Below are 17,235 nucleotides of genomic sequence, written 5' to 3'. Positions count from 1 at the left end.
CTGCGTAAAAGGCTACGAGTCGCCCAAAAGTACAGTGAAGGTACTACCCTATAGGTGATTTGCCGTGAAGGTATCCTTAAAATATACAGCGTAAAAGGCTACGGTTCACTACTACCCTATAGGTGCTTTCCCCGTGAAGGTACTGTGTTAACCGTGAAGATACTGCTCTATAGGCGCTTTCCCGTGAAGGTACTGGGTTAACCGTGAAGGTACTGCTCTATAGGTGCTTTCCCGTGAAGGTACCTTAAAATATACAGCGTAAAAGGCTACGATTCGCCCATAATTACCGTGAAGGTAGTGCTCTATAGGTGCTTTCTCGTGAAGGTACTGGGTTAACCGTGAAGGTACTACCCTATAGGTGATTTGCCGTGAAGGTATCCTTAAAATATACAGCGTAAAAGGCTACGGTTCACTACTACCCTATAGGTGCTTTCCCCGTGAAGGTACTGTGTTAACCGTGAAGGTACTGCTCTATAGGCGCTTTCCCGTGAAGGTACTGTGTTAACCGTTAAGGTACTGCTCTATAGGTGCTTTCCCGTGAAGGTACTAGGTTAACCGTGAAGGTACTACCCTATAGGTGCTTTCCCGTGAAGGTACCTTAAAATATACAGCGTAAAAGGCTACGATTCGCCCAAAATTACCGTGAAGGTAGTGCTCTATAGGCGCTTTCCCGTGAAGGTACTGTGTTAACCGTGAAGGTACTGCTCTATAGGCGCTTTCCCGTGAAGGTACTGGGTTAACCGTGAAGGTACTGCTCTATAGGTGCTTTCCCGTGAAGGTACTGGGTTAACCGTGAAGGTACTACCCTATAGGTGTTTTCCCGTGAAGGTACTGGGTTAACCGTGAAGGTACTACCCCTATAGGTGATTTGCCGTGGAGGTATCCTTAAAATATACAGCGTAAAAGGCTACGGTTCACTACTACCCTATAGGTGCTTTCCCCGTGAAGGTACTGTGTTAACCGTGAGTCTACTGCTCTATAGGCGCTTTCCCGTGAAGGTACTGGGTTAACCGTGAAGGTACTGCTCTATAGGTGCTTTCCCGTGAAGGTACCTTAAAATATACATCGTAAAAGGCTACGATTCGCCCAAAATTACCGTGAAGGTACTACCCTATAGGTGATTTGCCGTGAAGGTATCCTTAAAATATACAGCGTAAAAGGCTACGGTTCACTACTACCCTATAGGTGCTTTCCCCGTGAAGGTACTGTGTTAACCGTGAAGGTAGTGCTCTATAGGCGCTTTCCCGTGAAGGTACTGTGTTAACCGTGAAGGTACTGCTCTATAGGCGCTTTCCCGTGAAGGTACTGGGTTAACCGTGAAGGTACTGCTCTATAGGTGCTTTCCCGTGAAGGTACTGGGTTAACCGTGAAGGTACTACCCTATAGGTGTTTTCCCGTGAAGGTACTGGGTTAACCGTGAAGGTACTACCCTATAGGTGATTTCCCGTGGAGGTATCCTTAAAATATACAGCGTAAAAGGCTACGGTTCACTACTACCCTATAGGTGCTTTCCCCGTGGAGGTACTGTGTTAACCGTGAGTCTACTGCTCTATAGGCGCTTTCCCGTGAAGGTACTGGGTTAACCGTGAAGGTACTGCTCTATAGGTGCTTTCCCGTGAAGGTACCTTAAAATATACAGCGTAGAAGGCTACGATTCGCCCAAAATTACCGTGAAGGTAGTGCTCTATAGGTGCTTTCCCGTGAAGGTACTGGGTTAACCGTGAAGGTACTACCCTATAGGTGCTTTCCCGTGAAGGTACCCTTAAAATACAGCGTAAAAGGCTACGAATCTTCCGGATGAGTCAGCTCCGCCATTTTCCCACTACTTTTAGTTATCACTTGGGGATGTGCTTCCGGTTATTATGTTGATTATAACTTGATAATAAAATGTCATATTTATTGGTTTGGATATTGCTAGTTTTTGTAATTGATGCCGTATTGGTATGCCGTCGTCTTGTAATCACGGGGAAGCGGGTTCGATACAGGTGGAGCATATAGTGGTTCGGATCTCACCTTAAACTATGGTTTACTGAATTATCAAAACACGTTTGATTAAGCTTTTTGGGAACCGTAATAAAAAAAATGTAGGCTTTACTAAATTTGGTAATTTTTTACTAATTATTTCGCTAACTCTAAACAAATTTGCGCCATTACTAAAAGGATTAAGTTCTGCTGAACAATATTTGTTTATCGCTTTTTTTAAGCAAAGATTTTGGTAACGAGAAATTGTTTTCTGGTTATTCCAAACAAACTTTTCTCTGTGTATCTGTGCATAAACTGGGCTAGAATCCCATGATTTTTTTCATTTCTTTTTTAAAAAAAGGGTCGCCCGGTGTGGGGCTTTCCTTGACACTGGTATTAAGTCTTATGTTCTACCGTCTTTTTCTTTTTCATACCTTTCCCCTCGCCTCCTCGTTGGCTGAGTGGGTTCAGTTGTCGACTTTCAACTTTATATTTACATTTACTATTATTACCAAGCAGTATTTTAAAGGGTTTATGGAATCCCCCCCTTCGGTTGCTAATTTTTTGGCACTAGGGGGAAAACTATATGTAGAGGAGAAGCTCTAAATATGGGCGAAGGTTTAAATATGGGTTTAGGAGTTATCAGCGCTCCCGGGCGCTGCAGCCTGGCAGAGGCTATTGGAACTGGTTATCTGTCAAGGACAAAGTTGCAGCGCCAATTCGCAAGAGAAAGTGGTGGTTAGTTTCGGCCTTGGACGCTGTTATAGAATTGCGACCTCCGAAAACTTTTTGCAGGTATGTTTTACTAACTCAGCGTTTTCTGATTTCTCATCTGCTTTGTATAGGTTATGATATTAGCGGTACATAAAGCAAATGTGGGCTTTTATAATGCCATGATTTGTTTATGAAATATGTACCACAGAGAGCGAAAATAAATTAAAGAAGAAAAATAGCGTGATGGTCTAAATATGGTCTATGACAGTAGGTCTAATGTTGAGATCAGATTTTCAACAAATATCTAGATGTTTTTCTTAATTTCGATTTTTCCCATTCCGCGTGAGTTTCATAAATATGAATTTTATAATGTTTTAGCGATAAATGACTGTTTTTTTAAAATTTTAATTGCTTTTTGTGATATTGCCACTAGTAGCCCATATTTAGACCACAATTTTGAAAACATCATTTTACCATTTTTTGGAAAATGCTCTTTTTTTTAAAAAAAAAAATGGAGACTTCTATACTTACATTTAAGTATATATTTCATTTGATATGCAGTTTAAAGGCAGGTATATTATTTTTTATCCTCCGAAAATGACAACATAAAAAGGGGGGGCATATTTAGACCTTTTCCTCTATAATTTGTATGACATCCAATGATTCTAGAGATAATTCACTTGAATTCACCCACCTCTTGAAAAATTTACAAATACAACACTGATTATGAAGCCCCGCCAGCACTCCTGGGTACGCAACTGATTCTTGCGTTGCCATTCCTTCCCGTTGTAAACTCTGATGGTGACGTAACATTATCGTTAATCTGGCCGCCTATCAAGTGTCTTCAAATTTGACACATGGCCTACTTTCGTAGACCATTGTGTGGAGCGTTATTTGCTCTCTTCAAGTGGGTGTTGAAAGTGCTTCTCTTGTCGAAGTTAGCCTAATCTTTAACAAGAAAATACCCCGCATGAGTTTTGTTATTGGTCGTATATTTGTGTCGTGATTCTAATTGCAATATTTACACGTAATTTCCTCTGATCTTTGGGAGGCTGCAATTGGTGGAGCAAATTTGAGTGCAGGTTCGTATATATTATGTTAGGTCACGTGTCCTCTACAGGATAGTACATTGACACTTCCGTAAATATTTAATTAATAGCAGTGGCCGCTCCAGAGTCCTGATAGTTTCGTTCAAATGCGTCCTGGGCGGATTAAATATTTATATGGTGTTCCTGGCTATGGATATTGTGCCTTTGTCTCTGCTCCATTTCTTCTTGTTTCTCTTTTTCGTCAATTTATTACTTTCTCTCCTTCTTGCTCTTGCCATACTCTGTTCTTGTTTTTCTCCCTCTTTTCTTACTCCGTTTGTGCCTTTATCACTAATTTCTTACTCTTTTCTTACTTTGTTACTCTCTTCCTTGCTCTTTTCTTATTCTGTTTCTATCTCACACTTTTCTTACTATTTTCTCGCCTTGTCGTTCTTCTCATACTTATGTTTCTCTCTTGCTCGCAATTTTCTTACTCTGTTTCTCTCTTTCTCGCTCTTTTTTGCTCTTTCTCTCTCTATCTCACTCTCTTCTTACTCTTTTCTCGCCTTATCGTTCTTCTCATACTTATGTTTCTCTCTTTCTCGCTATTTTCTTACTCTGTTTCTCTCTTTCTCGCTCTTTTTTTACTCTGTTTCTCTCTTCCTCACTTTTTCTTACTCCGTTTCTCTCTTTCTCGCTTTTTTTACTCTGTTTCTCTCTTTCTCGCTATTTTCTACTCTGTTTCTCTCTTTCTCGCTATTTTCTTACTCTGTTTCTCTCTTTCTCGCTATTTTCTTACTCTGTTTCTCCCTTTCTCGCTATTTTTTACTCTGTTTCTCTCTTCCTCACTTTTTCTTACTCTGTTCCTCTCTTTCTCGCTTTTCTTACTCTGTTTCTCTCTTTCTCGCTATTTTCTTACTCTGTTTCTCTCTTTCTCGCTATTTTCTTACTCTGTTTCTCTCTTTCTCGCTATTTTCTTACTCTGTTTCTCTCTTTCTCGCTATTTTCTTACTCTGTTTCTCTCTTTCTCGCTATTTTTTACTCTGTTTCTCTCTTCCTCCTTTTTCTTACTCTGTTTCTCTCTTTCTCGCTTTTCTTACTCTGTTTCTCTCTTTCTCGCTATTTTCTTACTCTGTTTCTCTCTTTCTCGCTATTTTCTTACTCTGTTTCTCTCTTTCTCGCTATTTTCTTACTCTGTTTCTCTCTTTCTCGCTCTTTTTCTTACTCTTTTTCTCTATCTCACTCCCTTCTTACTCTTTTCTCGCCTTGTCGTTCTTGTCTTAATCGGTTTCTCCATCTATCGCTCATTTCGTATCCTGTTTTTTGTCATTGTCACTCTTCTCTTGCCGTTTCGACCTTATTCTGACTCTCGTTCTCGTTTCCCCATAACTTCTAAAGCTTTTCCTAGAACAAAACTTGTAAAAGTTAATAAAATAATACCCTAAGAGTGCTTCCAAACATAATATTAACATGAGAAGTGTAAGGAAAGTGAAGAGAAATATTGCACTGGATATAACAAATGTGGTGTATCGAGTAGAAGAATCTCCCCAAGGTTACGTTAATAATATTAATGATAGTTTAGCACCAAAATTACATAGTTATTAGTTGTTTATGATAATCATTGTCTATTCAACTTTATGAAAACGATCATCCCTACAAACATTTCTGGCGACATCCGTGATTCGTCACGTTCTTTCAGAGAAAATGTACTCAATGTGAAGTAGCACTTCTTACTTATCTGAATAACCTGTTACGTAATTGTTATCAGCACGTACTCGGAACTGTGTATATTTAGAGCAATTATGTGCCTGTTTATAACTCGAATTATCTTTTTACGGAACTAATACGTCACTCGAGATGGCAGGGAACTTAGAACTTTTTTTTGTTTTGTTTTTATTTGTTTTCACTGAATACTCTTTAAACTGCTTTTTAAAAACTGACTTGCCAATTTCGTGTCACGTACTCTTTGATAATTTTTTCATGCGTAAATGTTGGCTATGTTTTTTTTTCAATTCCTCAACAATAGCTGCATGCTATTTTGTTGTTTTACGGTCTCACTCTGTTTTCTTTGTCGCTCTTTTTACTCTATTTCTTCATTCTCGCTCTGTTCGTGCTCTTCTCTCTTTCTTGCTCTTTTTCTACTTTTTTCTAGCTTTCTTGCTCTGTTTCACCCTTTCTTGCCGCTTTCTTACTCTGTTTCTCCTTTTCTTAATTTGTTTCTGTCTTTGTAGCTCTTTTCTTACTATGTTCCTCCCTTTCTTGCCACTTTCTTACTCCCTTTCTCTTTTCTAGCTCCTTTCTTACTCTGTATCTCCCTTTTTGCCGCTTTCTTACTCTGTTTCTCCTTTTGTTAATTTGTTTCTCTCTTTCTAGTTCCTTTCTTACTCTGTATCTCCCTTTCTTGCTCCTTTCTTACTCTGTATCTTCCGTTCTTGCCTTTTCTTACTCGGTTTCTCTCTTTCTAGCTGCTGGCCCCGTGGCGGAGTGGTTAGCACATCCCCCTACGACGCCAGGTGTCCTGGGTTCGAATCCCGACCTGGGCATGGATGTTTGTGATTATCCATTCATGAATTTCATCATGTCATCATTCGTCCCCATCTTCGCAAATTAGTGAAAAGTGGCACAAGAAGCGAAGTAAAATAAAGCAAATCAATCAATCTCTTTGTAGCTCTTTTCTTGATTTGTTTCTCCCTTTCTATCTCCTTTCGTACTCTCTTTCCTTCTTTCCCGCCATTATCCTACTCTGTTTTTCTCTTTCTCGCTTTTTTGTTCTGTTTCTGTTTACCCTGAATGCTGTTAGATATTCAATCCTACGAATAAGCGTTAGTGAGTGTTTTGGGTGATATATACCCCTCTTCATGCTTGGATATACAATATCAGACATCTTGGATATATGTATGGAAGTCGTCCATTAAAATTACTCGTGTTTCATATTCGGAATGCTTATTGTACCACGATGTTCGTCCGTCAATACACGGCATCCTCATTTGCATATTTAGGGTTCTTTGATACAGCGTAACTGAAGCCTGGCCAACCCGCAGTATTTGCGACATAGCGCTCCCGTATGCACATGTAGACTGCAATGCGAGCAGCGGTGCTGTAGCGTTCTAAAAGAGCGGAAAGAAGAAAGTGAGCGAACAAGGAGTTCGTGCAGTGTGGCGTTGTATTCACGGCAGAAGGAACAGGAGCCCCCGCTCCCCATGTTTTTACCTCTCAACGAAAGTTGTTCCCCCACACCAGCTCTGCTGCTCACTAGCCTTGAAATACCGTGTGCAGGTGGAAAGCTCGAACTGCAAGTGCCAGCAACATTCTCAGGCTTGGCATATGTGGGTGATTTACAGCTGGTTATAGCCGAGGTGAGGTGACAACAAATAGGTCAAAGAACCTCGACACCAGGCACGTATCTAGAAATATGTTTCGGGGGGGGGTCCGAACCAACCGTTTCAGGAATAATAATAATAATAATATTTAAATGAAAATAATTATATTAAATCAAATTAATACTAATTACAATACATAAATTAATATTATATTATTATTACACGATTAGGTAAAAAGACTGTATAAGAATATAGATATAACAGCGCATATTCATTACGTAGCTTACCTGTAGTTAAGATCGGAATAATTTACATAAAAACAAGTGCCCTGGCAATTACATTAATGTGAAATACAGTAGATGAAAAATTGAATACTTACCGAATAACAAAAATTATGTTAAATGTAGTTGGAGAAAAGTAAGTTTCTGATTAAAATTTTATTCACATTATTTTGAGTAATAGTGTACATAAATCTTCTTTCTAATGTCATTCAAAGCCGAATGATCCCAATCTAATCCTTGCCTTCTAAAAAGTTCAGAGAAAATTAATAACCATCGATTATTCAAGAAATTCTAATTTTCATGAGTTAATTTTAGTACTTGGTAAGTCTATCGGTGGGTCCAGACCCCTGGACCATCCTAAATACGTCCTTCGTGTCCTTCAAACCCCCTTATAATCCTTGTCAGTCTTTCGGGTGGGGAAGGGGGGCGGGACCCCTAAATACGTCCTTTCCGTTCTTCAAAGCCCTATGATGTCAATATAATTTTTGTCTTTCAATAAGTTCAGAGGAAATTGTACAGCAAATGCTAAACGAGTATATTTTCATTATTTAGTTTTAGTATTTGATAAATCTAAATACGTCCTTGCTCGACACGGAGGTGAACTGTCTAGGGTTCTGTTGTTTCACCATTTGGTGAACTTGCTGTGTGAAATCATTTTGTATTTGTCCGCATGTTAAATACTTTTTTAAAATATTCTGACAGGGTCATGCTGAGGCATGTTTAAAATAGAGAATCAAAAAGTGACTTTTCCAGAACTTTTTCAAAAGGAGCAGGATTACGATCCTCTCTCGCTTGTACAGTACTACATATGTTTTCATGTTGCATATGCATATCTGACTTGCTTCTTTATTGAGGAAATCAACCAAACGTACTCATCGACATATAATTAGGACAATTTGCTACGGTTCAGGGCATACCTCTGGCAATCGTGTATTTTGTCTGTTGAAACATTCATTAAATGACAAGAGCCATTACTTCTACAAGACGACCACCTCCGTGGCAGAGTGTTTAACACAGTCTGCTTGCGAAGCAAGGGGTCCGTGGTTTGAATCCCGGCCTGGACATGGGTTTTCTTTGTGAGTCATTTTCTTTGTGAGTCACTTCAGCAATTTCATATCATCAATTATCCTTATTGTCGCGATTAGCCAAAAGTTGTAGAAAAGCAACGCTATATAACAAAAATTAATGAATCTACAAGAAGAGTTGTCATAGCTGCAAAATTCCTAATAGTCTACTACTGCACAGTATTCAGTGTGTGCGATAGTCGCATTTTCTTATTCTTGACACAGTTAAACTGTCATGGAACTGTTTTTTCTTTGCAGATATGCATCACACCTCAGCGACGGTTTTCACCACTCTGGCCATACTGGCATGCGCATCTAGTGTGACTCCCAGCACCCAGAGGTATAGGATTCTAGCCCTGTTTCCTTTCGCGGGTAAGAGTCACATGAACATATTCTCATCTCTAACCACGGAGCTTGCAAACAGAGGCCATGAGGTCGTCAGCGTGAACCCTTTTCCCTTAAAGGAGCCGATCCCAAACCTGAAGGAGATCTACTCCAACGTGATGGAACCAATGCTCAACGACGACCACTACGATATGTATTCCATGAAGGAACTGTCTCATGTTGGAATGCTGAATATGATGATAGAGACTGGAACGATGTTCTGCGAGCTAGGACTGAAGATTCCGGAAGTGCAGGAGCTTGTCCACGAGAAGTTCGACCTGGTGATAATCACCTACTTCTTCAGCGAGTGTCAGTTCGGACTTGTCCACAAGTTGCAGGCTCCTTTCATAGTCATCAGTCCGAACTCTGCCGCGCTGTGGAATGAGTATCTGGCCAATCCGGAGTTCTACTCCTACGTCCCGAATGTGCTCCTGCCTTTTACGGACAGGATGAGCTTCTTCCAGCGACTTGCCAACACTGCCTTCGGAGTAACGGCGAAGGTGCTGCACTCCTGGGTGTACCTGCCTGAGCATCAGAGGACTGCTGAGCGCTATTTCGGTGACTCCATGCCGCCCATTGCTGAAATCCAGAAGAACGTCAGCCTGGTCATGCTGAACTCACACGTGAGCCACTCGTACCCGAGGCCTAACTTTCCAGGAATTGTTGAGATTGGAGGCATTCACATACGACCACCCAAAGAGCTTCCTCAGGTGTGCTGGAAAATCTATATTCTTAAACCTGTACAGTGGGATGCACAAGTATTACTGGGCAAATTGTCTACGATTAATTGATTTTTCTCATGCATCCTACACGTTTTTAAGGAACAGATTTTATGTATGCTGATGTAGAGATTGTCAGCTGTTTGGCATTCTGTTCAATTTTTGCAACTCTCATTGGATAAACAGAGTGAATAAACATGTGATGGACAATTTGCTTCATAATACTTATGCATCCCACTCCATCTCTTTACACTAGCAGTTGACAAGAGTTTTCCGTTGTTCCATATTTTGTCCATGTGTGTGTAGTGATATATCCACACATCCCTAACACTCCCAAAATTTCCTCCACATTCACTACAATTTTTCACAACAGCCTAATTTTGGTCATTTCAGCTTTAAATTTATCATTACACCACACACAAACTTACCCCCCCTCCTCCCCAGATAGAAAATTCTGCATAAAAACCTGTATGTGAGTGCTAGCTGCTGCTACATAACCTTGTTTGCTATCATAGTCAACAGATATGTCTTAATTTTAATCCTTAATCTAGAGTGGATCACGGTTTTACTTTCGAATGAAAAAAAACAACTTTTACGAGGGTGGACATATTGTATTTTATCCAGCTCTTCTCTTGTTAGACTCGCCACCAACCATTCTATGTTTTATCCCTGTCGTAGATTCCCCATGTCAACATCCCTTGATCAATCTCATTTAATCATCATTCATCGTTATGATTAGCTAAAGAGGCAGAAGGGGTGCAAATAGCCAATGTGGTTATGTGCCCTTATTTTCGAAGTCAATAAGTCAACCATCATTGTTGACCTTTCCAATGGGTTTCTTTCAGAAATTAGAACTTCTGATTGGGCAACGCTATTCGCGATTAAAATAATCCGATATGCCATCTGGTGAGATTTTCAGGAACCACTCCAAATAGGACACTTCGCTGTTTTGAAGCCGTTCAAAGCATGGGGAACATGCGAAAAAGTAACGTCTACTGTTAAGTTTTCTTCCTCTAAATCGTTTTGTGAGTCAGGACAAGTGAAAAGCTTAGGGGAAAATGGGGTAGCCCCGGACATATTCACACAGTGATGTGCTTCTTGGTAAGAAGATGCAAAATTGTTTTAAAACAAGCCTGAAATATTTATTTGGAATGTGATCTTTATTGACAAAGCAAAGTTATCGATAGAAATGCAAAAAGAAGTACATAAACAAATGACAATACAGATCTCTACATTTTACATATTTTCACATATTGGCGGGTACCACCGGACACTTAAGATAATTGAAAAAAAAATCATATTCTACACTTGGAAGGAACAATAAGAACACCTACCCAGGAAGTTTACAGTGATCACATATGTAGTGGATATCAGTTGATTCGATATCGGTGCAGTTGTCATGGGCCCAGCTATTGCAGGATTGACACTGAATCCAGCCTTCATTGAACGTTTCAAATGATGCATTCAGTTGTGCTATCCTGTTCGTATGTCCTCTTTGTTATTGTCACAAGCAAGCTGATCGTGGCCCATTAGCTTCTTGCGACCTTTCCTTGCTAGTACATGTGTTGAGGTCACCTTTCTTTCAAGTTGCTTCTTATATGGTGAAGATGTTAGTATCTCACTCACTGCAGTTCTTCTTGTTCGTGACGCTAAACGTCTCTTACGATTTTCTGGTAATGGTGATAACTTTTCAATAATGGAGAGCTCTTTGCTAGTTGATGGACGAGGAGATTCAGGTTCCTCGGTGACATGTAGAGAACGTGGATCCACTGCAGACAACGGAGAAGAAGCAGCCCTCGTTGCCTCCACCGCTGCTGAAGTTGAAGGTTCTGGGTCTTCACAGGTTTGTGGAGTGTAACATCATTCAACGCGAGTCACGTTTGCGGGCAGGTAGTCAATGTCTGTGAATATTTTACGGTTGAATGGATATATTCCAGTGCACGAAAATCCATTGAGAGCAATGTCCATGCGACACACCTTAAAGATGCCTCTGCAACAAGGTGTGCTACATCATAATCGGTTATCTTTACTCCAGCATTCTTGCGCATCCACATCGAACAAGCTGCATTGTATGCTCCTTTAAACGGTTTCATAAAAGACCTGTCAAGGGGCTGAGTCTTGTGCGTGGTATGTGGAGGAGTACTGAGCATATGAATACTGTGATCCCTCGCATATTGGATCACTTTCAAATCCTTATGACTGCAATGTCCGTCAACAAGTAGCAGAACTGGAACGCTATCACACAGTGTCAAGAACTGCTACATTTTGTCCGGTGTTACCCTCCAATTGCCTGTCCGGCGCTACCCGACACGTACCATTTGACAATAACATGCCTCATACTATCACACAGTCAAATATATACTTGCGGTTTCACACACGATTTGTTCAAACCCTAACCAGTACACTGACAACTATTTGTGTTTCATTTGCTTAACTTTATAATAGCAATGACCTTCCTTAAGTTACTTCGGGACGAACACCGCATACGCAGAAACAGAGCGGCTTGCAGCACGTCCGCTATTCTTCACCGACCAACTCCTATTACTTGCACGTGCAGGGGAGAACAAAGTCCTTTCTTTTTCTGCTGATACAGTATTGCTAGCTCATACCGCAGTTTCGGAACTCACACTGTCCGATGGTACCCGATGTCCGGGGCTACCCGATTTTACCCTACATGTATTTCCACCCCGTGGAATCAACAAAATGAAATTTGTAAATAAATCAGGGAAAACAGAACTGATTGACAAGATTGGCATAACTGAAATGCGGCAAGGAAATTACGAAGAGTCTGTTCACTTTATTTTACGAAAGATGATTTTATTACCATGAAAGTAAGTTTTAAATGTTTTTTTATGAATATAACATTTTTTCTTCGAAAACAATGTAGTATGTATGTAATGTGGAACAGGTGCAAGTCGATTAAGTGCGAAGATTAAAATAGTTTGAGAATTAATTAATGTCTGTAATCATAATGGTAAGTCAGAAAAAGGAAATTGACATGCTAATGTTGCTGTTTCATTCAGTAAGTCAATTTTCAGTGAAGACTGAATATAGCCTCAATGAAATTGGTATTATTATTATTATTATTATTATTATTATTATTATTATCCTGTGTTGTTATTAAACCAGTTCGTGCTACGACGCCAGAGGTCCCGGGTTCGAATCCTGGCCTGGGCATGGATGTTTGTGAGTGTTCATTCATCATACCATCACTCATCCCCATCTTCGCAAATTAGCCAAAAGTGGCACAAAAGCGAAGTAAAATAAAGCAAGTCAATCAATCAATCAATCAATTATTAAACCAGCCTGCCTCTTTGGGGAAAGAATTGCAACTGCATGTTTACATCTTTCTCCTGCTCAAGCTTTGCAATACAGGTGAATTGCTTTATTTTTAAATCATTTCTGAGAGCCCCCGTTACAACCGAGGTGCAGATGAAACAACAATGCTTTGAAGAACCAGTGCGTATACATTAGTTTCGTCTGCGTTTTCCGTGTTATTTTTGCCTATCATAATTAAATGCTTCGCTCTCAGCACAGCTTCACCTTCGTTATAGTTCCTGGAATTCACATCGCATTCGCAATATTTAAAAATATCGCGTATTTTATACATCTCTTCCATACCAGCAATGACAACACGCTGCTATTACGTACTACTACTGAATGTAAACAAAGATTTATCCTACATAGAGCGGCCATATTGGAAGCGACACTAGCGCTCAGATGGTAATTTTAATCGCGAATTGTTCTGTGTTTTTCCAGGACCTGAAGGAGTTCCTGGACGGAGCGAAGGAAGGCGTCATCTACTTCAGTCTAGGCTCCATCGTCAAGAGCAGCAAGATGCCCACAGAGAAGAGGCAGATCTTCCTCGACGTCTTTGCCCAGCTTCCACAGAGAATCCTCTGGAAGTGGGAGTCGGACGACCTTCCTGGACAACCAAAGAATGTCAAGATAGGAAAGTGGCTGCCACAGACAGATATACTGGGTAAGGATGGCTTTGCTGTTCTCCGTACACAGCGTAACGCGCTACGAAATCAGTTACCATCGAACCACGGTTTGTATCATTGAGCTTATCTACTCATCAATTTCATCATTCATATTCGCGATATTTTGCAGCCTAACAGACCTCAATCAAATATTACCGTGTAGAGTCATGAACTCTTTTTCTTCTACATTTTTCCTACTTTTGCCCAATTATTTCACAACTCGTAAGGATGAAAATATTTTGATTTCATTTAAACAAAAAAATACACTAAAGATGCTACCAAGGCAATATTTATTACACACTAGAACACTTTACATGTAACGTTTCAACCATCTGTCAGCGTCTTATTCAGACTAAGAACTAAACTAAAATGAAATAAAGTACAACCAGGAAGATATTTATACATATTATAGGGTGTCTAGACACAAAAACACATTAGGTTGTTAGTCCATATCTAAGAGGCATTTCGTCCAACCTTGCTTTTTTCATTGACAGTACAGGATAACCCAAATTTGATTTTGAAGAATGAGAGCTATATGGCCTGTTCTAAAATGGAATGACCCATGTTTATACATGTATGTGGAGGTTGAACGTTTTGTAACCTCCTCCAATTCAAAAACGTTCCTGCGCCACTGGTTCTTATATAGCTTTCTTAGGATTATTTTTAGACCTAGATTTGTGTCATCTGGGAACTATCCCTAATTCAGCGGTCTAGTATCCATTTTGAACTGTAGATTAAATCGAGCTTAGTCCTTTTAAGTTAAAAGGAAAGTAACAAATTTTGAAATGCAATCCGTCTTTCCTTCAGCCCATCCCAACACGAGAGTGTTCATCAGCCACGGAGGCTTGCTGAGTTCCCAGGAGGCCCTGTTTCATGGCGTTCCCATCCTTGGCATCCCCATCATGGGAGACCAGAGGCTCAACTTGCAGAGGGTGGCCTCTGCAGGCCGAGGACTGCATCTGGAGATTGATACTTTGACCAGGGAAACTCTGCTGGAAGCACTGAAAGCATTGCTGGAGAATTCCAGGTGAGTGAATTCCCGTTATATCTTGATATCCATGGACTAACTTCTCTTTCAACTTAAAACCCTTTGTTTACAAGAGAACAAGACGTGTCTCAAATTACATTGGCCGAAAATAACATTCGATACATAGTGATTCTTGTCATTGTAAAGTTGCACTTTCAAACATTGATATAACTTCAGTTATAATATCATCCTAATCCTAATCTGTCACCCAATAAACAACAAATATTTTGACGATGTTAGCAACATGCACTATCATGATGGATGATATTCGATGAACAACTTGCCATATTTCGAGCAAACAGATCAGATCCTGCGTTGAAAACATGCCGTGTAAGCATTGTGCGTATTGACTTTGCCGAGAGTATTATTATAGTGATAATATTAGGAATGTGTACTTTTTACGTTTTCCGAAGCACTGTAGAAACGGTGTAAAGTGGTGAAATGTAAATTTTGTCGTTGTAAGAAAGCTTCTCATACCCTTTCCATAACACACACGAATCTGTTTGCTGGATTTTTCTCCCAGAGTACACTGCGTGATGACGTCAAGTAGAATATAATCAATTAACACAAAATTACAATAAATATTCAATAATTGACTGATAAGAAAACTCAGTTTTGTATTTAGTACCTAGTGCATTCACATATATTTATTAGAATTAATATAAATATCTTCTTAAAGATTGTAAAACACTTATTTAAACAAAAATTAAAGTGAAAACATTTAATATCACTACACTCATTACGATGCTTAATATAAATATCAACTAGAAGGAAAACATTATAGGCATAATGCAATGAACTCTTTTTAATTGAAACTCCAAGGGGACACGAAAAATATTCGAATTATCAAAAATTCGAATTAAGAAAATTATGTATCATTAGAGATGATTTCAAGGGGAATAAACCACAGATTAATAAACTTCTGTTAGAATTAAAGTTCGATTTGAAAAGAGTCCACTTTATTATCATAGGCTGATTCAGCCCATAATCATTTTGTTTGAATCAATGTCACAGTATAATTTATCCAACTTACAGTTCTACAGATTCAATTATTTCTAAACTATTTCACATAATTTTGCTCATTTCAACATTGGAACGAAGTTAATTGTGAACAGAATGCTTACCTAACGCCAATCGATGATATCGAAGCATGGTAGAACAGTTGAATTAGTTGATAGACATTATGCGTTCAGATGGTTTGAAGTGGTTCCTCTTCTCCTTTGTAGCTACACGAATAACGCAAGGCGTTCTTCTGAGATATTCAGAGACCAGCCACAGACTGCATTGGAGAGAGCCGTTTTCTGGACCGAGTACGTTCTGAGACACACAGGGGCTGCTCATTTGAAATCTGCTGCAGTGGATCTTGCATGGCACGAGTACTTTCTTATTGACGTCATCGCTTTCGTTCTGCTGGTCCTGTTTGCAGTTGCTACTCTGCTCTATTACTCGGTGAAGAAAAGTTTCAGGTGCCTGAAAACACTCTGTCGTAACTCTTTAAGAAAAGCTAAAGAACAATAAATGGTAAATTCTTTGTCAGTTCTTTTTATGTGTTCAGTGGAGTAAGAACATTTTAAATATCCCTTCCCAATATGAATATGCTCATTCTACTATTAAATGAGGAAACAGCTTAGCCGAAATGCATTGATAACAGAGGCAAATCGAGCGAGGTGAGGAATCGCTAGTTCTTGTACACGACATGGCAACGTTCACCATGCAGTGTTGACTTTCCCTCCATAGGAGAAGCGAGTGAAGGCCAAGAATCCCTATTTCCCGCACACGATGTGGCAACGTTCGAGGTGCAGTGTTGCCTAGTCCAAATAAAAATACACCGTTGTCATTCCTTGATCTTTCCAACAAGTGTTGATGCCGTTTTTATTTCAAGTTCAAAGTGACCCATTATAAACGGATGCATTTGACACACCCCTTGTTCAGCTAAGAGTTGTAACGGGAAGGGAAAGAATTGTTTGATGCTCACTGCAGAGCAGTAGCACTGCAGTATTATGGAGAGATCCTGTAAACTTCAAAACAACAACTCGTTTGTAACAAATTTTCGCTTATTATGATGTCACATTGATAATGCTGTTGGTGTCCCATAAAGAGAAACAAGGAAAAATAAAATCATCAAACGAGAGGTAGGTAGCATGGGCGTCGCCGTAAATGGTGGTAGGGGGAGTCAGGCGCTTGATATAAAATTGAATAGTAATAATAGTGAAATAATAATTGTAAACTAATAATATTAAAATATTTTATTAGCAATTTATTATTGTTATATCCTTGCACTTTGTCCATCAGATGAATGATCATTAAGCACAACCATTTTTTTTACATTTCATACAGTCAATATACTGAAATGAATTGTTATTCTACTTTGTTATTAACACGTAACGGATTTCTATAAAATCAATGTTATTTTGTATTATCTTTGCAAATTGTGGTAGTAGTGCAGGTTGGCCGGTTCTGCAACAGAAAATGAGGCTCGGTGAGGCTCGGTGGGGCTCGCCAAACCTCAAAAACCCACTTTCTCTCCACGTTCCGCGCCTTATTTATTGCGCTAACGATGTTTCACAGCATAGAAAACAGCACCAAAACATCAAAAACTCACTTTGATTTTTTGGAGCTCACTAAAACCTCAAAAACTTATTTTTATTAATTGAGGTTCACCAAACCTCAAAAACTCTTATTTTCTCTCTATGTTCAGCGCCTCATTTATTGCGCTGACACAACGTGATGAGTAAATAATGCAGTTTTTTATT

At 39.5% G+C, this 17,235-nt stretch overlaps 1 protein-coding gene across 1 annotated transcript in view; it reads left to right on the top strand.

The window, feature by feature from the left end:
• LOC146000171 (UDP-glycosyltransferase UGT5-like) overlaps positions 1 to 16,000 on the top strand; it is a 43,840-nt gene extending 27,840 nt beyond the window's left edge. Inside the window, exons 2-5 of the mRNA XM_083137513.1 lie at positions 8,628 to 9,463; positions 13,232 to 13,454; positions 14,263 to 14,482; positions 15,709 to 16,000. Coding sequence (XP_082993639.1) covers positions 8,628 to 9,463; positions 13,232 to 13,454; positions 14,263 to 14,482; positions 15,709 to 16,000 — 1,571 coding nt within the window. The remainder of the gene's footprint in view (positions 1 to 8,627; positions 9,464 to 13,231; positions 13,455 to 14,262; positions 14,483 to 15,708) is intronic.
• The last annotated feature ends 1,235 nt before the right edge of the window (positions 16,001 to 17,235 follow it).

Source organism: Lepisma saccharinum, chromosome 16 (genome assembly GCF_977018435.1).
Source record: "Lepisma saccharinum chromosome 16, izLepSacc3.1, whole genome shotgun sequence".
Lineage (NCBI taxonomy): Eukaryota > Metazoa > Arthropoda > Insecta > Zygentoma > Lepismatidae > Lepisma > Lepisma saccharinum.
This window is presented reverse-complemented; position numbering and strand designations above follow the sequence as displayed.